The sequence below is a fragment of the Plectropomus leopardus genome, chromosome 10 (genome assembly GCF_008729295.1).
Source record: "Plectropomus leopardus isolate mb chromosome 10, YSFRI_Pleo_2.0, whole genome shotgun sequence".
Taxonomy (NCBI): domain Eukaryota; kingdom Metazoa; phylum Chordata; class Actinopteri; order Perciformes; family Serranidae; genus Plectropomus; species Plectropomus leopardus.
The window spans coordinates 19,406,919-19,433,365 of NC_056472.1; the positions used below are offsets into that span (position 1 = coordinate 19,406,919).

General features: G+C 41.1%; 1 protein-coding gene across 3 annotated transcripts in view; it reads right to left on the reverse strand.

Moving 5' to 3' along the window:
- Positions 1-25,459, reverse strand: part of LOC121948780 (FERM, ARHGEF and pleckstrin domain-containing protein 1-like) — a 75,980-nt gene extending 50,521 nt beyond the window's left edge. For 2 of the 3 annotated variants that reach the window (XR_006106184.1, XM_042494245.1), the window contains exons 1-2: positions 23,269-23,569; positions 17,183-17,389 (exon numbers count right to left, since the gene is read on the reverse strand). Coding sequence is in view for 2 of the 3 variants with exons in the window: in XM_042494245.1 (XP_042350179.1) it covers positions 17,183-17,362 (180 nt within the window). In the remaining variant the exon portion in view is untranslated. Of the gene's footprint in view, positions 1-17,182; positions 17,390-23,268; positions 23,570-25,231 lie in introns of those variants that run through there. The other variant, XM_042494246.1, reaches the window with a different exon arrangement.
- Positions 25,460-26,447: the final 988 nt, after the last annotated feature.

Sequence of the window (26,447 nt, forward strand, 5' to 3'; positions counted from 1 at the left end):
CACATCCTTTGATATCTATTAAGGGCCATCCCCATACTGGCCCCCATTGACAGAGCTTTGATTCTTTTTACCGCTGAACTTCCACGCATCACTTATCAATAGAGACAGCAAGAGAAAAGCTCAACAGTCAGGATGCCCAGACTGAAGCCCAAAGGAGCCCAAACAAGCCGAAAGAGAGGAGAAAACCCAAAACAGACGGATAAATTCTTCTGGTTTGCTATTCTCTATGGTAGCTTATGCAACAGTTCCCACTTTAACAATCAGGGGTAGAGGGGCGAGTGTTGTCAGGTCACTACTATCCAGCAGGCATATGTGCAGCTGGGGCTACGGGTTTGAGATTTCACTCTCTTACTCTTTTTTTTTCTCTCTCTCAAACAGTCATGTCCCCCCCCTCAATCTTTGCTTCATTCATCCTCACTTTCCCTCCCACACACCTCCTCCATCTACCCAAGAGACCCTAAATTCAATTACTGCCAGGCAGCAGTGGGAGGCAGCCTCAGCTGCACAGGTACGGCTGAAGGAATTCTGATACGCAACATGTCAAGCAAATGCACCATGGGAGCGACTTCACTGCAGGCAGAGCTACGACACTGACCAAAAACAGAGCCGGGGTGAAATTTAGCGGTGTTTGTTTTAATTACCACTGAAGCATCGCAAATATAACAAGAGGAAAGAAGAGTAGCACACGTGGTGCAGCAGCACACCTTTCTAAGCGATAAGAACATTTCAGGAGTTGAGAGCAGGGAAGGTGAAGCCGGAGCACCTGGAGTAAAATAAGGCACTACAGGATAAGGATAATCCCATGATATCACACTGCTAGACTGGTCTGACATGTTAATTAGACCTCTGAATCTCAATGAGAAATTCATAATTCATTAGAGAGGGGCAGTGTGGCTGTGAAGCTGCTGAGCAGCCGAGGCAAACCGGTTCCCACGAGGGTTTCACCCTTTATTTGAGACCAGGAGGACATCACACAGGGAGTGAAGGCTAGCTAGGAGCAGCACCGCTGCCACACCCATCATGCACTGTGATGTCTACCAACCCCGCTGCTACCAAGTCAGTGGGATACAGCGTCACAGTTCAAGAGTTTAATGAAAGGATCAGAACGCTGTCATCAAAGGGCGACGTTCAGTGGAATAATGTATGTGCATGAACAGTCAGAGGATCCACCTTCATGCGTCTGTCACAAAACCCTACAAAGAGATCACAGGTTATGTTTGCATTTGCCTCATCCTTTCTTTGTGAATTGACAAACGGTCACAGGGGCAGATAGAGTCGACTTCACCGCCGCCTGAACCAAACAAACAGGAGATCTCCACAAAGACACATCCATCTTGGTAACCATAGGAACAAGACTTATTATAAAAGCATCACTTTTCCCAAAGCACCTGGGCACAGTATAGAAAGCAGTGCGGCATAATGGTGTCAGACATAACCTGACTGCATTAGTGACAGCTTTCCTCAGCAGCTCTGTGCTGCCTGTCCTTACAGGCAGCAACATGAATGATGCAGGGTAAATGGCTTTCTCTACACGATTGTACTACTTAAGCTGTGTTTACAACACGGCTGTTTGCTCGTGCTTTATGTAAAATGGAGAGGAGACATATGACGGAGGCATTAACCATTCAAACACTGATCAATTGCTCACATTCCTGCTATAGAAATCCCCTACGCTCTCCTCTAAAAATGATTTTCTGTCGATTATAGTACCTTTCACAGAAAATATGTAACAAATATTTCTGAGAGGGAATCATACTGTTTAGTGATGCACATTCCTACCAGATGCATGATGCATATCTAATTTCAGTATGCTGTTAAGAATAGCCTCACAATCTGTGAGAGCCTGGGCATAACATTAGTCCACCGTTACCAAAATGCTGCAGTTCTGCAAACATTGCTGTAGGAGACAAGACAGCAACGAAAGTACACTGGCTGTAGTGGATCTATGGCTGCACATGTAAGTCTACAAAAGACACAGCAATCCTAGATTTGTGAGCACTCAGCTCAGTCTCTTTTCTAAGTTCAAGGTCAAATTTAAAAAAAAGAATGATAATAATAATTTCCCTTTTTTAAAAGGGTCTGTCAAGTCTGCAGGTGTGCTGCTTCAACTTGGAGAGGAACAAGTGCTCATACCTGAACGGCAAAACAAACTGTGACTTCTGAAATATAAAAAAAAACAACACTGCAGAGTACCGGCGACAGGCACAGGTACTAATGGTCGCAGTTGCAAACACGTGGTTAATGTTGAAACAATTGCAGTTTGGTTTGGATTTGGCACCAAAACTTAATGGCTAGGTTTAGAAAAACAATCATGATTTGGGTTAAGATAACTTGTCATGTAACTTAGGTTATGTATGTAAGTAGACTCACTGTATTCCTGACATCACGGTAAAACTTTGACCATCCAAGAAGCATCACTTTTATTCAAAAGTGAGAAATCAGGGCGAGTTTCCCATGTGCATCCTCAGCTGCATGAACAAGGCAGGAGGGAGAATTTTGTAAACAGAAGCTCCGGGAGGGAAAGCCTGTGCTGGCAAAATACTATTTTCAGGGTGACCTTAATCACTATTAAGCTTAAAAAATTTACTTTTTAAAAACTTATCTGACCTTATATTATAAAATGTACAAGTTTAGAAGCAACGTTACTCTGCAAGACAAGACTGCTAACTGTATTCAATGACACTTGATAAAATAACACAGTACTTTTAGTTGTCCTGAATACCATGAGTTGAAATCATCACATGTCCAGAATACTGTGAGTGTCCACTGTAGTCCGGACACTGCGTTTCATGGTAGTTTTTTCATGATTTCTCTCGAATAACCGACCCTCCCCCGAGACAACGCATGCAGTCAAACTTGTGTGTGTATGTATTTAGGCAGCAAAGCAGATTTATCACTGCAAGTGTCCGGAGTGCAGTGAGAATACGTTAAGTAAAATTACGTACGTGATATGGTGCTATCTATGTGATGCAAGTTACGTAAGTGACATATGAGGAAAGAAGTTTTTTTCCTGATTGAAGGCATGATCCATCCTACTGTGCCTTACTCTGCCTCTGAATGGCTTACCCCGACATTCTTACCCTGACCAATCTCACTCCTGCTAAACTGACCCAACCAAAGACAACAAGTACTAGTAAATTAGAGGCAGACTACGGCAGATTTTGGCTTTGCCATCCTTCAAAAAAAATGGGTGTAACACTTAAGACACATTTTTTTAACAGATCAAAAGGTCCATGTACCCCCTGTGTGGATGTTAATGTTTCAATAAATTGATCTGAGGAAGCTGCTGTTAATGACTCAAAACCGTGTGATTTCCAGCATCCTCCAGAATGTTAATATTCTTATCCATTAGCCACCATTTAATTCCCACTGTTGCTCCTCTCCTGTGTCTCTCATCCTCCACGACCCAATTACATTTCAGGATGTGAGGGAGGAAGATGGCTGTATGTGGGAAAACAACCACTCCCCCCCTCCGACCTCATCCTGCTGCAGGATTTCAATTTCATGCCATGGGAGAAAGGCAACCATGGGTTCAGAGTTCATGTGAGGAGAGTATGAGAATATTTTCAGTCAGCGCAAGAATGATGCAAGGCACACAAATGCCACGGTCACATTGGTGACTTTTAATATTTTCCAGCGTATCATTAACCATTGGAAAGTCTGAAAAAAGACTGTCATCTTTGCATGTGTGAGCCTTCAAAACCACAGCATTGGCTCTACTGTAGCACACAAATCTTCCATTTCTATTTTGATGGTGACATCAAGCATATGACCCCCTCCCCCCCAAATCCTTGCCACCCCAAACACAATGCCATCTTTCAGGGAAACTGGGTCAATCAGCAGTGAAACCAAAACGAGCTGATAATCCCCCAAAACTTATTGTCAGTCATATATTAAGTCAAGGGATTTTAATACGAAAAGGCAAATCACACACGTACCCACAGCCCTCGGTGTGGTAGGCTGTGTCTCCTGAATATGTTAGTCATAATTGGTGTGCAGCAGCGTATCCCCATGCTAGCACACTACACTCACATTAATGCTCTGCATGGATACCCCCCCCCTCCAACTTCTCCTCCTCCTGCCCTCCCTGGCAGATATCAGTGGAAGACAGAGCTCTGCAGCATGGCAACCGGCTCAGACGCTCCTTATCCACCTCTATGTGTAGCCATGGCAACCCACACATAGACCAGCGTGATTCCATGTGGCCTTTCAGACATGAACTTGTATAGTGTTGAAATTTGATGTATGTTTGCAGAGAGGGGGTCACCCAGGGATTTCAACTACCACCTCTAAAGGGAGCAAACACACACACACCATTTTTACACAGAGATCGGGCTACAGGGCCACTACCACATCCCTTCTTTATGCCTCCTTTGCATATTTACACAGAACCAATCAATGGTGGCATCATCTCGCTCCAGTGTGTGATTTTAAATCGGTTCCAGCATGGCTGAACCAAAAGAGGTGTGGCGGGCATGACGTTTAACACAAAGGAGTATTCCTCTCATGTGACACATAACATACGCATCCTGGTGCTTTCTAAACAGAAATAATGCATTAACATGGCAATAACAATAGTTTGCCTTCTTTGATATATGGCAGTTCATCATGTTCTCTGCTTGAAGGATAAGGAGCTCTCAAATCTCGTTGTTTTACCTTTTTGCTGACATTTACAGCAACTGTTCTTCTTCTCTGAGTTAGCCACTAACTGCTAACAGTTGCTTTTTAAATCTCCCGCAGTGGGTCGCGCATATAACATGTCATCAAAACATCACTTATGTCCTGCCCATGATCCTGTCCTGCCGGCTGTCCTGTTCCTACAGATACTGTTTCTCCTGTGGTGGTTTAAAGGCAATATATCTCTGTCCCATTCCAAGATCGTACCTTATATAAGGTTCAAACGTGGCATGATAAATGATAAATAATTCCTTTCCCTGGCAGGAGGCCGCAGAGAATAACAGAGAGAGAATAACAAGAGATTAAAGTGGGCTGAAGCATTACTGTTGGGACAGCAGTCTTAAAGAAAAGAAACAAGAAATGTTGCTATTTTAAGGCTCCCTAAAGTGAACAAATGTAATATGTTAGCGGAACAGACAGCAGTGACAAACGTCAGATGTCTGGATGCCGGTAATTCCCAGGCTCCTTGCTGTATCAAGGCCTCTGTCTGGTTGTCTCCACAGTCAGGCTGCAAACATTTTCTCGGGTGACATGGGAGATAAAAATCAGAGAGGCGCTATTTATCTGTATACTGTCTCCAACAATCCTTTCATTCACAACTCTTTGTAAAGACCAGCTTTCTCTAAGAGGGGGGAGGGGAAGAGCGCCATGGTCACCATCTCCTCGCATATTTCTACTAGTTCCTTTAGTTCCACAACAGAGGGACACCTAAAAATGACCATCTGCATCAGGGGTACGCTACAGTGACAGCACAGTCAATCTAAATATATCTCACTGCTTAGCAAATGGAGAGTGACAGTAATGGGTTTAGAAAACTCATTGACATGGTGTAAACAGTGGGAGGGAGTTGGATTGGTTGCTTTGGGCTGCATAGCTGCTGCCCCATTCCCCGAATGCTCTAACAGCCAATCAAATCCCATTTGTATTCATGTTCTGCCAATGACAGCTCATCAAGGAAAATTGGTGCCAAATCATCCTCTGTGCCCAAATCATTCAACCACCACCACCTCTGTCAGTTCATCCCCCTAAAGCGCCGTGAGGCTGGGGAAGCAGACCGTGTCCCCACCGCAGCTCCGAGTGTAACAGGATTTAGCACACTGCTTCAAGACTAGACTGTCTTCCCCCCTCTGAGCTCAGCCTCCGTCTACAGTTGACATGTCGTGTTTGAAAATACACAACATGGAACGTGAGATACTGAGAACCTTTGGCGGTCTGTAATGTGCGCAAATAATATGCGGCTTGAATTTCAATTACACTGATGTTTCTCACCGTGCAGAGGTTATGCTGCAGAAGATGACATTCCTGAGTTTTTCACATACATTTGAGCTTGAACTGCATACTGACTGTGACGCTACCAGTTGCCAATTATCTAATACTTAGTACAAAGCTAATTCTTTCTAACCAGTGGCTATTTCCCTTCTTAGTTCACAAACTGTTGCTACAATATAAATAAGTCGACATAAACCAGAAACAATCTAAAAGTGACAAACAGACACATAAATGCCTTTAAAACAAAAGTATACAAAAAGTGTAGGAATAATCCAGCGCGTCACACCTTATAAGACCAACATTTTAATTAGTCAGTTTTAGAAGCTTCTTTGGTTGCTTTTGGACAGAGCCAGACTCACTGTTTCCTCCTGTTTCCAGTCTTTATGCTACGCTAAGCTGCTGGTTTCAGCTTTATATTTAATGTACAAAAGTGAAAGTGGAATCTATCTTGTCACCTAAATCTCAGCAACAAAATGAATATGTTTTTTTTTCCCAAAATGTGGAATGATTCAAATGGAGGGTTCGAACCAAAATCAAAAATACATATTTTATCTCTTACCTGTAGTGATATTTAACAGTCTAGATTGTTCTTGTGTGAGCTGCCAAGTGTTGGAGGTATTTGCCATAGAGATGTCTGCCTTTTCTTGAATATAATGGAACTAGGTGGCACTCGGCTTGTGAGGTAAAACCTTGGTATGAGCTGTTTCTTGAAGGAGTTATTTTCTTTCTGCCCAACCACACCCACCATCTGTATCATTGCACTGAAGGAAGGGTTCATCTACTTGCTAGCTCACCTAGCATCACTAAGATAGCTAACATTACAACTCAGCCAAGGAGGACGCCATTAATGTTTACATCTTGCGCTGTCACGAGCATGAGCCTCTCGTCCATGAGTATGCACGCTTCCTTCTGCAATGTGATGTGGTTGGTGGGTGTAGTTCAGTGGAAAGGAAATAGTTCCTACATAAAACTGCTAACAACACGGTCTGGATTATTTTGAGCAACTAGGCCATGATTTGTGGAAAGAGACATTACTGTCGAGTTTTTCAGATGTATTTTTTTGGCACTTTGAGCAACACAAGCAGAGTGCCATCTAGTTACATTATATTGGAGAAAAGGCAAGAATCTCTACAGCCGATCTCTCCAAGACTCCACAACTCACACCAAAACAATCTCGGCTGATAAAAAGCACTTCATGTAAGGGAAAAATATGTCTTTTTGGTTTTGGGGTGAGCTGTCCCTTCAAAGCATGATATTCCCATGGATCCTTGATAGCGTTGCACCAGTGATATCTTTAGCGTGACGATTATTATCAACTTTTCAGAAAAGTATTTTCTCAATGAGGCATTTGTGTGGTTAAAGTAACGTCAGGAAATGCAGAATAACGCTCAGCATAATTTCCTAAACCACTCAATTTACAGTCACATAGGACAAAAAGAGGCATCAAATTTTCACAACTGAAAAACTGGAATACATGGACCTGTACTTTTATGGCGTCTTTTCAGTCTTCCGACCGTAAAAGTGCTTTAACCTTCACTTTAACATTTACCCATTCACACACGAGTGGCCGAGGCTACTATAGAATCTGCTACTCAGCTTAAACACATCACACACCAAGAGCCAACAGCAGCACTTTGCCGTTCAGTATCTCGCCCGAGGATACTTCAACAAGCGGACTGGAGGTTCTGGGGATCCACTCTGCCTCCTGGGCCACAGCTGCCCCGTAATAACAAAACAGTATTTGATGAAGTTTCTGTTGACTAACAGTCTGATTAATTAGCTAATCAGTTCAGCTCCTTTTTTGTCCACGGTAAATTAGGTTACTTTAAATTTCTACGACTGATATCTTTAATAAGCTGCTGTAGGGAAACAGCAGGAAAACTGTCAGTGGTGAGGAGGTTCTTCACAATGAAACTGACACACAGATTCATGTAATTAATTCACTGTATTATATGCTAATGACAATGTCATGAATGTCATATTTAATAAGCACTCTGATCAGCACGCAGAGCACTGGCCGATCCAATTAATTAAGTAACTGGTATTCAGATCTGTGCTGAAATGTAGCTATTCATACACCATCACGGCATTGATCTACAGGTGACAACAGAGCAGAAACATCCTGGCTCCTCCTCCACGCTGCTGGTCAGTCAGTCATTGAGCAGCCATACTGAAGACGGAGTTGAAAGAAGCCCTTCATCATGTTTGCACTCATTAAGTCAGGATCTCATTGCCATTCAGCTGACAACAAGGCACACTGGAGCTGTTCTAATTGCTTCCCATCAGAGTGAATGGGTGGCAGCATATGGGGGATAGAGTGGTGAGTGGCGGGATGGTAAGCCCTCTGGACTGGAGTTAAAATCTCGCTCTAAAGCATGCAGGTTGTTCCATTGGTGACAAAGTCCCCTTTAGCCCTGGGTGGCCCCTGCTGCCCTGTAAACATGCTTTAGTGATGGGAATGGGGGAAAAGAGAAAACAATTTCCGTAAGCATCAGATGCCTTTTCTGTAGCCAAAAATAGGTTGAATATCTGTAGTCACAGGCAGAGGTGATTTCATCTGGTATCTCACTCAGTGCACGCCTCTGTATCTGCTCTGCTGTGACAAATGTTGTAAATGGTAGTGATAAACTATGGATTAGGCTATGGTGATGATGCATTGAGATCATGGACAGCGTGGTCAGCTTCTCAGTAAGAGATGAATTACACCCTGTCACATGAACTCGATAGCTAATACGATTGTGACTCAGTGGGTCGACCTCAGACATGCTTCCCGCCAGGATGGGGAGAGGACTTTACATTGCAAGAAGCTCCTAAAAAGTAACAAAGGCTTCAGTGTTTTCCGGACAGATCCAAGTGTTATGATATAATAATACATTATCAGAGGGTGACATCTAACTGAGTGCAAACACAGCTTGGAGGGGTGTCCTAAAACATCTTTATCCACTGATTTGTAATCTGACTGATCAAAAGCTAATGCTGAGAGTATCAACACCCCCCACATTCAGCTCTGATGCTCCCCACCTACTACATGCTGTGTTCAGAAAACCATACTGAGAACATTTTTTCTCAAATAACACACAATGTCTTGTGACTTCGCTGTGAATGTGAAACAAGACTGAGAGTCTATAGCCATTTTCTGTGAGGCTCTACTCACTGGCACTATGGGCTAGCCAACATTAGTATGCTAAAATGTTCACAATGACAACACTGATGTGCATACTGATGTTGGGTGATGTTAGCAGGTCAGTTGAACCATGTTAGCAGGGTTCTTAGGGTACCCACGAGTCTCCCTTTTGTAAACATACCCACTTATAGTACTAGTAATGTGCAGTTTTTTGCTGTAATTTGATTCCTGATCAATAGAATCTGGTAAGAATGGCTTTACTCATAACTGTTTTTGAAATTCAAAATTATGCAATTGAAAACGTGATTAAAAAAAACTGAATCAATTGCAATTAATTGAAATTCTGCAATTAATCGTGCTTTGAAAAAATAATAGTTTGACAGCCATACATCTTCATTAAAAGCAATATTATCTCCCCAAATAACCATTTGTACATCAATCGCTCACACCGTCATAGGGCGCCACATTTAACAACAGCAAAATGATATCAAAACATGACTGCCTGTTACACAGCTTGTGAAATTTAATTCTTTTAATTCTGATTTATCCAGTTGTATGCTCAGCACTTCCCAAATGCTCTCTTCAAAGCAAGAACCGACCAAAGAAAACAGTAACTTTACCTCACTAACCATGGGAGCTGCTGGTCTATTGCTGCCCCTGTTAGTTTGAGTGTTTTGGTGCTTTTAAGGATTAGTTTGGATTAACCAAAGTCACACAACAATACAAAGAAACTAACTGATCCAGGCAGCGTTAGCCTAACAGCTCTCGTATTCACCGAGGTAAACTGCTTTTGTCAGTGGAGTCTAGCTTTGAAGAGAGCATAGATAAGTTTCACTCTGTAGCAGTAATGAGCATATAACTGGATAACAGAATGTAATTATTCTGCACAAGTTGTTTGAGAGTTTATAAATAGACACTTTGGTTAAATTCCCTCTGACTTCAATTCATCCACGAGTTTTTGATTCTAGTTTTTGGACTGTGGAAGAATGCAAAAAAAAAAAAAGTTTTATTCACACTTGGTCAATAATTTCTATACAAATGGTCATTTAGGAGGAGGAGGATTGATGCTTAACAAAAAGTACAGATGAGGCTCGTGAATTTTATTAGTTCTGCAAGAATTCAGTCTGAATAAGTATTAGACAAATTAAAATGTTGACTTAATGATGATGCTAGATGAAGAGTCAGGGGATCAACAAAGTCATCAGGATACATCTTTCAGAAACCATGAATATCAGTGCAAAAGTTTGTGTGAATCCATGTTAATATTATTTATTATCACTTTTTTTTCATTATTAGATATTTTACAGGATAAGTGAAAATCTTGACCTGCTGGTGGCGCTACAGGTAAAGTCAGATGAAACACAAAAGTTCAGATTCATCCACAGGGAACTTTAAATGTTTATGGTAATCAATCTAACAGCTGTTTAGATATTTTAGCTTGGCCCCAAAAGGTGGACTAGCCGAGCATGGCTAAAAAATGGGTTTTACTTGTGCCTGTGTATTAATTTGCTGTGGATTTAATCAGTAATTACGAAAGCAAAAGTAATATATTGTAGTTTAATGAGACTGCACTGGGTAAAAATCTCATATGGAAAGCAAATGAAAATGCCAAGAGATGAAGGGGTCTGTAATTAATGAAATGGAGATTTCTCTCTGCACAGTAGCCTTTTAAAAAAGGGCTGTACCGTGACTGCAATGGACAATGCAATGGCTGGAGAGGATGGACTGCAGTCCTCAGTTGCTCATTACAGTTAGAGAGGAAGAACAGAAGTAGTAGTGCAACATGAGAGAGAGAGAGAGAGAGGGAGAGGGAGAGAGAGGGAGAGAGAGAGAGAGAGAGGGAGTTGTGTCTGAATTTGTAATGTTTAGCGCCTGTGCTGCTAATGTCAGCATTAAATGGGAAGTGGAATATTCCATGTTAGGTTGTATTCATTGGTATTCCAGCAGTTACATTCGGCTAATGGAGCCTGACTGTTTCCTTCATTCACAGGAATGAGCATGACTCTACTCTCTCCCCTCTGCCTTCATCATCCCATCCCCCACCTCCCAACCCCTAAATCCATGCTACATTCACACTCCTCACAGGCAACTTCTGCAGAGTCTCCACCAGCCATCAGCAGACATAAACGTCAAAACATCAGTACAGACAGAGTCGCTGTACGTTAGCCTCGGGACTGCAAAACAGACTGAGGGCTACAGTCTGGATTTCCTGCTCTGCTGAATTCTGCACAAGCAAAAGGGACAAAGGCAAGCTGCCCATCTTAATTTGAAAATAATCCCATGAAAATCCAAAAGTGCAACCAGACTATAATTTTGAATCAGGTGCAATTATTAATCAATGCCAGTTGACTGTTTTCCATGTTTGTGCAGCCAAACATCATCAGCGTCAACATAAGAGTGTTCAGAGCCAGAGTGCTAAGTAGGCCAAAGCATGGTATGTGACCCACGAGATGGCTCGATGGCCCCTTTTTGTTTCTCAACCATCTGATATTCGGCCCGCTGAGGTGGAAACTTATCCCTCTGAACCAGAGGAGCAGGAACTGAAGCCTTCGGTATCAGTTACAGTGAGGTTGGACATTTTATGTTTTCTTAAAGAGACACATAAAAAAAAATACTACCTCAGTTCACTCCGACTATAAAATCACCTAAGATGAACTGCCTCTTCTCGAACATTACTGTATGTTCCTGCTGCGAAATAAAGGACTGGATAATTGCTTGACAAATGTGGTTTGTAGACCATGCAGTTATCTCACTTCAGTGCTGCAGGGGAGAGATTAATATCAGCAGGATCTGAGCCAAGTTGACGTACGTTTCCTGTATCCTCCATAGTCAGCTGGCCCAAAAAAAGATGAGATTTTTGGGATGTATCTGATGTAACCGAAAGGAAATTATTGCTTAAGTCAAGCAGCTTCTTCCTACCATTCAGACATCCTTACCAGGTTAAACTCTTTGGAGGCATCTCTCCGCTCAAAGGGAGCTTATCTTCATCAACTCAACACGTATAATATCCCTTTCTGTCTTCAGAAGTGAACTAAATGTGCAAACTTTTACTGTTTTGCATTGTTTTTTTTTGTGGAAAAGATAACAGATCTTTACAACCTGGATGTGAGCGGAAGAAAATGTACTCCTTGCACACCTCTAGGCAAAAACAATATCAAGCCCACTGAGATTTTTATCTCAAGTGCTGACTTGAGATAGAGGACATAATGTGTGTTAAATTGAGCATGAATAAAGCTTTCTGTTAGCGGGGGCCTTTTGTAACCGCCTCCTGGGCAGCATCTTCAGCTGCAAGTCTGCTGCGGTGACAAAAGCTGTTTCTTGCTCGCCATCATTACAGCTTATCTAAACCATCACAGCCCTGCTATGTCCACAAGAAGGCCGACTTATGTCTACCAAACACTGGAGCACTTTGAAAATACTCTGACAAGACAAAGAGTCTGACACCCTCTCACATCTTAAAAAATGTAAGTTTTTAGTCACACACTGATTGGGGGATGTTGCAATGTTGGTATTTGCAAGACTACAGCTAGATTCTTTTTGAGAATATCTACAATCCTGCCCATGGTGGAACAGCCAAACTCCTTTTAAGTAGTATGACATATTTACAATCCCTTACATGTCCACAAAAAACTGTAGAATCACAACATAAAAGGTGCCATATGTCACCAGTGTTATTGTCAATTCTGCATCAGTATAATCCATAGATATAAACTGTATTTATGGGCAAACTTTACATACTGGATTTTGTCGTCTCAACTCGTCCTAAGTCTCCTGCATGGTGGGAATGAGAGGCGGACTTTTTTAAAAAATAGAAAAGATTTCTTACTGAAATAAGTGCTAACTGTGAGATCAGACATGCTCTGAATTCAACACTTGTTCACTGCACAACTCCACCAGTCTCCTCATTTTCTACAGTTCAAGAGAGTTAATCTCATGTTTTCTGTGTTGATTGTTTGCTGCATCTTGTTTGCTACTATTATGAAGACTAGATCAAATCTTGTAAAATCATCGCTTACCCGGTATTTGGACTTAAACTATGGTGCTGGAGCTGAATTGTTATCAACAGTGAAAAGAGCACATCTGTGCACTCTAATGCCTTGAAGAAGGTTTCTAATAGGTAAACATGATTTTTGCATAGATTTGAGTGTGAGGATATGCTTTTTTCACTACTATTATAAAGACTAAATGTTACACTAATATCAAACTAATGATGGGCAATATATCGAATATACTCGAGGTATCGCGGCTCGTTCCATGTGCGGTTGATAAAATGACTTTATCACAAAAATTGAGTATCAACTGTCACGTTGTTTTTATAAGCCAATGGCATTTCAGTTCTTTTGCTCTGTTCTACGGCTCTCCACCTCTCACAGTCACACACACGAAGTTTGAAAATTGACAGTTATCAAACAATGTATATTTGCTTATTTAAAGTATTGGGAAAAAATGCAACTGGATGGAGAATATCATCTTGAAACTGGTATATCACTGCCACCCTAGTTGGAAACAATCCTACACAGTCAAAACTGGAATCTAATTCTACAAATAGAATAATACTAACAGCATAATACTAATTATATTAATAGAGCTTAATCTTTCTCTATCTGCAAATGTGCAGAAATACCAGGTTTAAACAGAATGAAGAGACATGTTAAAAAAAAAGAAGAAGAAAAAAAGCTGCACAGCATTTGAATATTAAAGTCATGAATGAAGCTTTGAAGCTTCAAACAACTGAGTGCAGCCCAACAGCATATGTCCAAACACACAACAGGAATGTCACTGTAGTGCTTTTTTATTCTGGGGAAAGTGCTGTTGTTTTGTAATCACTGTATCAAACTGTATAAAAACCGGACAGCAAGTGGAAAGAAGAAGATAAAGGCCAGGAGGAAGACAGATTAAACGAGAGCTGCCATATAAACAAACCTGACATGTATCATGTCAAAAAAAATACAAAGCATCAGCGTGTATTCTTTGGAGGAAAGAGCATTCCCAAACACTCTGGGACACCAAAACCCCATAAAAATTGTGTGTATGCTAACAAAACTCTGTGCCTGATATCTCCTCTGAGAGCCTTAGAGAGTCAAGTTTCACTGCAGGTTTTTACAGATTACAAGCCCTGAAGCAGGCTGAATAAAATCCTTTCCTCACCTGCTCCACTTCATATCAGATGTAACCGGCTGGGTAATATTCAATTTTGAAAGGCTGGTATTGGCAAAATGATTGTTCTAACCTGAGAAAGGACAAAGCAGATGCCGCAATAGCCATCTTGAGTGAGAACATTCCCACGAATCTTGTCTTGTAACAAAAACAAACGAGGCTTTAATGCCTCACTTAATCCGAAGTACACAAAAACGTAATGTGGGTTAAATGAGGGCAATCAAACGGGACCTCAGTGTGAGAATCAAGTGAGCCTTAAGTATTAAGTACAACACATGATACCACTAGAAAGATTAGCAGTCATGCACAGGGAGCCTGGCTGCCTGCTTTAGGAGCAACATTTACCCATACTGCCTTGGGAAAGAGCCAGAAGGACACATCCGTGCTGCACCGCACCATGCACCGCACCCTCACTAACTGTCAGTAAAGCTCAGCAGCTTTAGTGCCAAGCCCAATTCATACACATGAAACGAGTCCTCTGTGGCTGCTGCTGTATCTCGTTCTCTCCATCACCACTCTCCACTTTTTCCTCTATCTACTCATCTCATTCGTCTCTTCCAGGCAGGAAGGACTGTGGTCACAGAATGTGGCTTGTTCATCTATTCTGAGACAAATAACAGTCTTTTCACTTACCCCACCCTGTGTTTCTGCCATTAAATCAAGGTCTGAGGACACCTTTCCAAAACACCACAAGTTCAGAGGAATGCTGGGGAAAAGAGTGCCATGTATCTAATCATCTTTTCATCTCCTTATAGGGTAATACTGGCGTCATACTGCATTTTTTAACAAATCGCACAAAAACGCCAAAACCAACTACGGCTAGGCGATATGGCTGATACACAATATTGCAATTTTTTTAGGTAATAGCGCAATACACAATAAGTGTCATCAATATTTTGTGTCTCCTCTAAATTACTGAAGACTACTAAATTACAAAATTGATGACTGTAATAATAAAGATAAAGTAAAATTAAGTACTGTTGTAATGAAATGAATTAAAGTAGAGCCACTGGTGCTTTTATTCTTAAGTACCTGGACTGTTTCTCGTAAATGTGGGGATTTATTCACTGTAAGCTGGAAACAAACTAACTCCAATGGTTTGCTAATAAATATACTAATAAAATTTGGAGGGTGCACTGGTGCTCCACGGTCGCAAGGAGTCTCTTTTTTTAAGTGTCTGCGAGAGGGGGACAGTCATATGAGAGAGCGAGACAACCAAAACACCAAACCAAGTCTCATGCTGGTGGCTTAAAAAATTACACAACAATTTATAGCACGTCTAGTCATTTTATACATTCCATGTGAAACAAACCATGATACATTGAGTATAATGGATTATATATATGGATATATGTATGTGGACTATTAAAACCAGCAATGCCTTGCTTGGTCTCTTAATATGTTCTGACTTACCAAACTACCCCATCTTTGGCACTCCAAGCTCATCAGTTTCTAATAAAAAGGTAAATCTTTTTAAATGGGTCACAAACCAGCTCAATAATTTCCCAAAACTGCTGGCCACTGTAGTTTTTAGAAAACACTACTCCAGCAGAAGCAAATAGTGTATTTGCTGGGGACTATTTTCAGCTGTGGATTTATACACATTGGTGAGTCAATGAGGTGGACGTTGTATGTGGAACCGATTCAAAATAAACTACAGTGCTGATTTTTAGCAGAATAAAGGTATGCTTCGTTCAGTGCAATCTTGTGTATTCTCATTTATGCTTTTTTTTTAATCGTTTTTGGACAACAATAGAGCTTAGAAGAATGTGCTTATCAGCTTTTACACAGGCGCTACTTTTTAGAGGAATTCACAACTTATTTTGGTCTTTTCATGGGATATGATAAAAAATACAGAATATCACCAGCCTTTTCCCCCGTGATATTTCCCAGTGGTATTATTGTTGGCGCAGCTTTTGCAAAGACAACAAGTTTTCCTAAGAGTAGCAACTACCACAGTTTCCACAGTTACTTTGGTTGTTCCACCATCCACCACTGGTTGTACAAGGATCGACGTGCTCCCTTTGTGCCGTGATTCAAGCCTTCATTTACCTTGAAGACTGTACCCGGCGGATGACAGAATTGCATTGTGAAAGCAAAGTTTATAGGGAACCTATCCAAATGCTGATGGTGTCATTATTCTATAGCAGTTGCACTGTCAAGACTTTTCTATTTCCACTTTAACAAAGTGAAGAGTAAAACCTATATTCACAGTGATTTTCAAAATACAAAACTTCAAATGATATCTGCAAAAGACTTTAATGTCTTTTTGGCATTTGAAGTATTATCAGCTAATAATATGACATTTACAATTAGCAAGTATCTAATTTTAGCTCAACTTCTACATAATCCGTGCAAATGGCTTAGACTTGACTGTCTAAATGCGGATCTCTGTGATGAGAAAGCTAATCCTCTAAATCCTGAAATCATGAATGAAATTCAAATGGCAGCTCCTCTCATTCAAAGACATATAGAAGTATTGTTTTGCTTCCTCTTTTGTGTACCTGGCTGCTTTCATTACAAGGAAACCCATGGATTCTTACACGTCATCAACACACTAATGTGGGACAGAATTGTGAAATACAATGGTGTGCATGGTTTCCAAATAATATCCTGAAAGGTTGTCAGGAGGACACAGTGGAGGGGAAAAAACATGTAGTAATGGATGACAGCTGCAGAACAGGTTTGAGACGGTTTGGGAGACTAGGAAGCAGCAAAGAAATACAACAGTAAACTGGAGGAACCCTGACACACTAAAACGATCCCTCCAGTTTCATCCGTGCATTCAACAACTTAACATCATGCAGTTGCCATGCCAACCTGTTTCCAGACTGCTGCTGCTATGATGAAAATGGGAAATGCTTCTTGGCTACTGTGCAATAATGAGGAGTCCCAAGCCGACATTAGTATTCCCATCAAGAAATGCGCCTGAGCAAGAAGGCTGTAAAAACTCACCGAGATGTCAAAGAGCTCCTCTGTGTCGTCCAACATGCGGACCCTGATGGTGACATGTCGTCCAGGGGGCATGGCCGGGGGTCTGTGCCCAGGGTCCAACGTACTGATGCCAAGAGTCTCCGGGGCTCCAAGACGCTGACCTGCTCCAGAGGCCATTGGCTCAGGATCTGGCTCTGCCATGACGCACTGCGATGCTCACTGCCCGGCCTGCACAGAGCCAAGAGAGGAAGGTCAGGGAGACAAACACATGTACACGCAGTTGTTCTCTTGCATCTGTATATAGAGACTAAATAGTGCAATTAGGGTGTTACACAAAGCAAAACCTCCTCTTAGAGCATTGTGGCACAGCAGGTGAAAAACAATGAAAGCATCAGAGCCCTGAGGACAGGATGCACAACCTTCAGTGTCACATTACCACAGTAATTACAAAAGCAGTATTTGCACTCTTTGCTAATGGCTGATAATTGTTGCCTGTGGGAGAACCAATTACAGTAAAAAAAGGATCCAAGTATGTTCTTGATTTTAAAGCACAAACCAAGCAGCTCTAATTTGATTTGACAAATGAATCATGAGGCCAAAGTGTAAAATCAAAGCGTCATTGCAATGACAATTGATTGGGGAAGTCGCAAAAGCAAGGCATTAAGGCCAACGGCATGCAGACATATACTTAGTTGGGTTTTAATTAGTCTCAAGGGTATCATGGCAAGTACGTGAGGACATTGCAGGAGATGTGAACTGAATAAGCAGTGAATTTGAGTAATCAGAGCAAACAGGGAAAAAAATGTAATGGAGAATAGGCTACCGTATCTGTTTTATAAGTTATACGTTTTTAATTGAATCAGGAATTGTTGGCTACTGTTTGGAAACAGCATTACCAGCAAAACTTAAAGCTAACCCCAGCTTTGCTACACTTTTTCTTTTTCTGCACCACGTCCAGGATTTTCACAGCTCCCTCTTAAATGCATGCTGTTTACAGTCTGGTAGCTGTTCCAACCTTTTCATAAAGTACCGACCTCACCTGCACGCTGTGTCCAGGAACATCCCGAACATCATAAAATAAGAAGAAAATAAGAAATACTGGACAGAGTCCAAAAGCAAAAAGTAAATGGTTAATTGTTGAAATAGTTTGCAATAAATAACTGACAAACTACTATAATACTTAGCTAAAATTAAGGTATGACTACAAGTATTGTTAATAGATAATAGTTGAAATAGTAAGTTAAAAGTTGTGGATAATGGTTGAAATAGTTGGCCTAAAGTAATGTTATTAGTTAACAGCTGAAATAAATAGAAGCAATGGATAATGGTTGAAAGAGTTAGCTTAATGTAACAGAATACAGTTGAAATAGTTGGCTAAAAGTAACTGATGAACAGCTATAATGGTTAGCTAAAAGTAATGGATGGCGGTTAAAACTTTTAGCTTAAAGTAATGGATAATGGTTGAAATTGTAAGCTAAAAGTAACTGATAAACAGCTTTAATAGTTAGCTGAAAGTAATGGATGACAGTTGAAATTGTTAACTTAAAGTAATGGATAACAGTTGAAACAAATAAACGATATTCAGTTAACTAAACAGTTGCTATAGTTAGCTAAAAGTAACTTGCCTGATTCCAGACCTTTGAATGTGTCCACTGAGTTTGAGTTAAATAAAGACGGGAACTGTGTGTAAAGAGTTGACAATTCTGTCTGATATCAGACAAAAAAGTAACCGATAACAGATGAAATAATAAGCTAAAAATAATAAGTAAGTTAACAGCTAAAAAAAAAAAAATGGCAGTGTCAAGCCTTAAATTGATCTGACGGGACTGTGGGAGTATGACTGCCAAAAAAGCCCTCAACAAACACTGCCCTGCCATATCCAACAATATTCATGTCAAAGTCAAGGTGCAGAATCTGCAATGACCTGCAGTGTGACTCTGTTTGTCCCAGGTGGAGGACCGTGTTTGGACAAAGTGGAGGACTCATTCACTCAGAGTTGTCACATGAGCAGGCTGCTATCCACCCCTCGTGTATCCACAGCCAGATCCCCCAAGGCCCTGCTGTCCTGCTTAATTCTCTCTTCATTGCACATTCCAGCAGGCTGATGTCATCCTGAGACCTCACCAAGTGCTTCATCAGAGCACTGAGGCCAGTGGGCAGTTGTTCAGCCGCCGCAGAGGTGAATGTCTGCTGCCAAGTTTAAGCTGAAAGCTGAATAAGGCATTTCAAGAAGAGCGGATAATGTAATCCAGCAGAATGCACAGAGAAAATAGGCCAAGGACAGCGGATACACCAAATTCTGTCTGATGAAGGTCTGCCTGATGCTTAGGAGAGGCACAGAGGAAGTTTGCAGAATGTAGTTGGAGTGGACGCCACAAGGCGGACGTGTAGGGCTGCAATTAATGATTATTTTCATCATTGATTATATTGTCAATGATTTTAGAAGTTTATTTATTAATCAATTCGTCAATTTTTAATGAACTGTGAAAAATGTCAATTACAAGTTCCACTAGCCCAAGAAGACGCCTTCAAATGGCTCGTTTTCTCTGACTAGCAGTCGAAAAACACCAAGATACTCAGTTTCCGGTGATATAAAACTGTTAAATACAGTAGCTAAATCTTCCCATTTTGTAAACTAGGACCAGCTCTTTTGCCATTTTTTTTCATTTTTTTCAAGACTTAAACAACTAGGGGTGCAACAATATGAGATTTTCATAATACAATTACCCTTGTCAGAAAATATTATGGTTTCATGGTTTTACAGAATTACTTTTACCGGTCAGAGTGACCCTTAAAGGAATGAAAACAGTAGTGACCCCCCACCCCCACCGAGTCAAGTTTTATGTTACAATAAATATTTGGGCAAAAATGTCCTTAACCATGACAAATTGATGTGGCGTTTGTTTGTTTTTCTTCAATATTGTTGTTTTTTTGGTTTTTAATTGGCCTTATATCTCACTCCAAGTAATACTAAAAAGTCTTAAAAACCACTTGACATAAGTGGTTGGAACTTTAATTTAAAATTTAGCTCTTCCCTATTTGTAAATTTGGTTACTTATAAATGCTTAAAGCAAGAAATAATGGGCTCAAAAGGATTTGGATTTAACAAGCAGATTCAAGTTTGATAATGAACCCTAAACACGAGGACCAAAGTGTTAAGAGAGCGTGTTCTCATTATTTGCACCTGTCTGTACACTCATCGGCAGACTAATACTCCCCTGGGCTGATGGAAACCAGACCAAACACTGTCACCTGGAGCGTGAATGGAAACAGGCATTTTTCTGAACTCAAGCCCAGTCATTTATGACATCTGATCCTCACACCATCATCACGCAGTGGCCTTGCCTTGATTACTGGCAAGTGTGTCATGCCGAGTCTGTAAATTCGTGTCTTGTATGACCTGCGCATGCATGCCGGTAACCAGACACTCCTCAAACAAAGCACCAGTGAAACAGAGGGCAGTGAAAGAGTAGACAGTGATTATTTCTGCCTACACGTACCCTCCCCTGCACCATGGATCATTTATCAACCAGTCATGAGGTCTGTGTGTTCCTCTGCATGCAGGTCCAAACACACCAGTGGTTCCCAACTGGTGGGTTGTGGTCCATTAGTAGGTCGTGGAATGGACCGGAAGTGATCATGTAAAGTTTGTAAAAAAGCCTAGGCCTGCAAGCATTAACACTTTTATCGCGATGCAGTTAAGGTCCGTACATAAGGCTTTTATTTTTTTATTGCATTAATCGCTGACTGACAGTCCTGTCTTTAAGAGGCCGTACTGGGCTGTATTTTAAAGCTAGAATGATGATACTGGTATCATATGAAAATAGAAGACTGAGGGAATCCAGTAGGCAGAGCACCAAGATTTTTTCTCTACCAGTGCTAAGGAGGGGCTAGACCAACACGTGGGATGCTGACGTTGTGGCTCAACTTTTTCATCTCCAATGATTCTGAGTCATCATCTTTCACATTGGCTGCCTCAGAGATAGGATCTGGGGCTGGATTCCATTTTCTACCCACACTTTGGTCAGAAAACTGTCCATGCTGCATGCAAGTAATGGGAAAAACCGATACGTGCTAGGACGAATGGTGAGTTCAAGTGCTCCTCAGAAAATCAATCTTTTTTATTTTAGTGTTTAGAAGATTTAAACAACACATCAATAGCTGTTTATTGCCTGACAGTTAGGAGTTATTTTTCATGTTTACGCAAAATAACACCTGAAGGGGCTGAAAAGGGGCTACCCGGATTTGTGATGTGGCTATAGCCACCCCTTGGCCTGGTCTAGCACTGTGCCAGGAATCCAGTGGTACCAACCATGACATGTTAACATCTCAGGAAGGAGGCCAAATAATGCTACAAACTCATGCTAAATTTTGGCGATGGGAAAACATCATAATTCACAGCAGTCCCTTGACCTCTGACTGATAGACATCTGAATGAAAATGGGTTCTCTGGGTACCCATGAGTCTCCCCTTTACAGACATCCCCACTTTATGTTAGTCCCACACAGTTTTTGGTAAATTTGATAAAAACCATCTATATTGATATATTGGTAACTATTTTTTTAATGCAAAATAACTGAATGAAAAATTCAGGATAAAAAAATGTGATTAATCCTGATTTACTATTGAAATCCTGCGATTATAAACGAAAATTTAAAAAATCAACTCTTTGACAGCCTTAAAAAAATACTTTGTTTTGAAATACAGATCTACAGACATTGTTAAGGCCCTCGTTTATCATGCCAAGCTGTTTTTTCCAGTACAGACACTATTTTATTGCCGTTCTTGGAATCATTTAGCCTATTAACATGCTGTGACTTTTGCAGCTTTTAAAGTCACGAGTTCAAAGCAATTGCATTTTATTCTGTTATTGTGTTTTATTTTATTGTGTTCTAAGCTTACATGTTTTTTTTATTTTGTCAAATAAAATTAAATATGTGGTAATTTATCTTAGGTGTGGACCTTTAACTAATGACTAAAGAGAAATCTGGACCCTGTGGCTGGACCAGTAGGGAAACAATGCACTAAACAGTCAGCAGTACAGCTGGCACCTTGTTCCAGGGGCCACAGTGTGACATAAAGCATCCAGTATGCAGTGCCAGAGGGACATTTACAGACCCCTGAGTGTTTCTCTGCCTGCCTTTGAACTTGTTTGCTTGAAATTCCCCACAAGTGTGTAACATGGAGCTGTGACTGCTGGCTCGAAGAGTCTCTGGGGTTGTAACAGTGGCTCCACTGTGTGCAGGAGCACTAGGGGCCCCTTGATGCGGTCCAATGCAACACAGCTGGAATCCTTTACTGACAGCTGAATGGCCAGAGGCCGGGTAATACAGCCAGCTGTCTACCTGAGGGAAGCTCCACAACAAAAAAGGAGTTCAATTTTCTCTGTGTTCTGCAACAGTCACTGATACCTGGGTGTGGCTGGCAATGCATGAATCACTAGAAGTTCCCACGTCTAATTGGCAGGGTTACATGCGTTGGTTAAGTGAAAAGAATGACATCCAACTGGATAAATGCATGTTGTAACCAGAGCCTGGCTGCCATTTAAGCCTCCCCTAAACCAGCCTAAATGACAATTGAGAAAATAGTGCAGAAAATGGTGAAATGCAACACTCAGTGTGGTCTTTCCCTCCTCACACAGTCTAGTAGTGTGTTCACACCATTAATGTAATGTAGGTTAATAGAGCAGGCTGCTGTAATCCTCAGGACATTATCAGTCTGTTCAGTAGATTGACATTAATGCACCGCCTGGACTCACCTGGACACCTTCTGGAAACTAAGTGACAGATATAAAAACGCACAGTTCCCGATCATTTAAATGTCACACAGAATTAGAGCCACGACACATCAGCGACTGCGGCGTCTGCACACATCCATACAGCTAAGGTATATCTGTGCAATGCAACCCACACTGGAGGACAAATAGGACAGTTACTGGCTGCACATGGAGATTTTTTTAACACGCAGAGATAGTTATTTCCCTCCCTCGAAATCCACAGGATCACAAAACAACACGGCAAAGATACTCCCAGGACTTAACCCTAATCTCCTCAAACAAGTTGAATCACTTCCCTGAGAGCACACAGGGTGAGCTGCACGATTCTTACCCCTTCTCTCGAAATGCGGACTTATCCACACGTTATGGTATTTCCCAGTTGAAAGGAGGTTTTACATCCACGTCCAGCGGTGGTGTCTGAAATAAAAGCAGCCCGGTGGAGTTTTTAGATGCTGCTCGGGCCGGAGAGGAGGCTTTCTGCGGTCGCCATGGCGGACGACTGAGTGAGTGAGCGGGGGAAAGACGGGATTACATTGAAGCGAGCGGCGGATCCACTCCCGGTGCCTTCTACTCAGACAATGAAGGAGGTGCAGCACCTCCACCTTCTCACAGCACCGACACACAGAAGGACAGCAGCGCCATCTAGTGGTGTCCACTGGAACAACCACATTCAGATATTAAACTAATGCTTTCAAGCTTTTTGGTTTGTGACTCCTTAAAGGGACAGTTCACCCCAAAATCACTAATACATATATTTCCTCGTGTCTGCAGTGCTATATATCAGTCTAGAGCAGGGATGCTCAACTTGCTTTGCTTGGGGGCCACTTTTGCAAAATGGCTGGATGCCAGGGGCCAGCCGCAGCAGCCGTATACATGTTTCTAGGATTTAAGGGCTTTTCTAGGATTTTATCACATTCCGAGGATTTGATCATATTTTTTGGATTTTAGGAAATTTCAAAGATTAAAGGACATTTCTCTGATTTTAGGACATGTCAAGGATTTTAGGAGGTTTCTAGATTTTAGGACATATCCAGGATTTTAGGATGTTTCTCAGATTTTAGGACATTTCTAGGATTTTATAATAATATAATATGCAACATACAATAGTGCAGAAAAGAATATAATGTAAGTAATGCAAATTGAAATACAACAAAAGAGTGGATATTGATAGAAATTTAAAGATAGAGAGAATGCACCAAATCATTTTTTGAGAAAAACTGTTTTTCATCCCATGAATTATCTTGTGAGTTTGGAACCAGATGGGGGATCCACTCCCAAACTGGAAACCAGTGTTAAAGCTGCAATATTACAAAAAAACGTTACAGTACCCAATTGAGAAATGTGTTAGCTTTTTGCATTTTTGTGTTGTTCAATAATCCAGTGTGGGCTTATTGATTGTAATAAAAAATAATAAATAGAGATATGTTTTTTTACTGGCACAATCGTTTACACTGATGTTGCAAAGTTACAGTTAAATCCCTGTACCTGCAGCTTTGAGGTCACATTGTCCTGTTTCACACCGTCTGACAGTGTAATATTTTTCACCAAAGCTATATGATTACACACTGAGTTAAGTGTTCAAATCAAACTACTTTTTGTATATGTACCATTCCATTTAAATGTAAATATTTTAGATCATTTTATAAACAACAGCCCAAAATAGACCTGACAAATTTAGTTTTTTGGAAATGTTGGAATTAAAAATCAGTGGGTAAAAACAACTAGGTTTAAGAGACAATTTATATTCTCTATTAAAATGCTTCTTAGCTATTTCTCTTGGAACAGTGGTGTAATTCAGAAAATTTCCCAGGGATTATAAACAACATGAGTCAGTGAATGAGCAAGATGCAAAACAATTGGGCAAATAAATGCAGGAAGGTACTAATGGAGAGCAGTTACTCAGACTAATGTATACATGTCTGGAGAAAGCATATATATATTTTAAATATTGTCAAACAAGTACTTGCCTGGATTAAAACAGATATTTTATGTGCTATTTATATTAAGGTAGTGGGAGTGCGTGACACCCTGTGGTCTGTCCCGTCCTGGTTGTGTTTACTGTCTGTGTGGCCTGTTTTTTGTCAGTGTAGCGAGACAGGGTCAGCCACGCAACAGCATCCGCTGGAGCTGCCTGAAATATTAAGTTAGAAGGATACATCTGCAAAACTTCTGAAAGACACTCTTTTCTTTTACAGTATACTATTCTCTGACTTAGCCTAAATTAATTTGCATTAGTGAGGTGCATTCTTCACACAATGTGGTTAGGAGTAGAGACGACACAAAGTCTGACTTACCCTCTGCAGTGTTTGTTGGCGGCCTGTAATACCATCCAACACCTTGCACTTTATCCAGGGTCCACTGGAGGGTGCTTTGGTTTACCACGCACCATGAGTGACAGACAGCAGCGTCACAAAACCAGCAGGTCTTTAAAAGTTCAAACACACAGTTTTTAAAGTGTTAGAGTGCAATTAAAAGTCAGCTCTCCATTCCTCTCATGCGTAACGACAGGCCTGTGTAAACTCTGGCACAGTTTAAGCTGCAGTTTTGTCACCAGACAAAGAAAGCCACTGACATTAACTTGGCATGATCGGGCTGATTTTACTGCAGAAAAGAAAAGACAGAATTCATTCCAGCTCTGTGATGAGCCAACAAGAGAAGTGTAATGCTAATCAACTTGTAATTTGTTCCACAACTGAGTTATTTATAATACTGGGATCATTTTAAAGAAGGGGGTTACATTTGTAAAATGAATAAAAACCTGTTGGATTTTTTTAAACTGGACTCTGTTTGTTTTTTCATGATTTTGCTTCCAAGAGACTAATGGGAACAACAGTTTTTGAAACTGGTCCAGTATTGAGGAGAAGGACTACAGCCACCGTGTTTTTATAAATCACAACAAACTATAAAAAAGGTATAAAATATGAAAATGATATATAATAATAATAATAATAATAATAAATGGCAGCTATTTGTAGCGCTAAACAGCCTTAATGCCATTCACAGATTCTTTGGACTTGGTGTCCTGCTTCTGGTGGAGGCACCAAGGGGGGTCAATGTGATTTCATGGGGGGGCTGTGTCACCTCTGGCCACCTCTCCGGATTAATTTCATTTTTCCATGCACGTCAATTGTCTACACTACATAATCATGGATTTACATGTTAGGCCTATGCTCCCATGTAAGTGCTCAGTGTTTCTCCTGTCCTTTTTTGGGGATGGTGGCCTGGGGCTTTGGCTGGGACCAGAACCTCCACATCGCCCACTCCTCCATGTATGTAGCAGGATGCAGGGACAGGGATAAAAGACGAGCAGTGTGTTGGAAAGCTGAACTGTGTTTTTTTTTTTTTTGTCTCTATTTCATGGCTGCTGCTCGCCCACCTTCTCACTGGCAGGAAGAGAAGTCTCCTACGCCTTGCTGGTGTGGGACTGAAGATGGAGAAATCACACTCAGTGTCTTGGCAGCTTCAGAAGCCCCCTGGAGGCACTGCTTTGGAACTGAGGCACAGATGAAC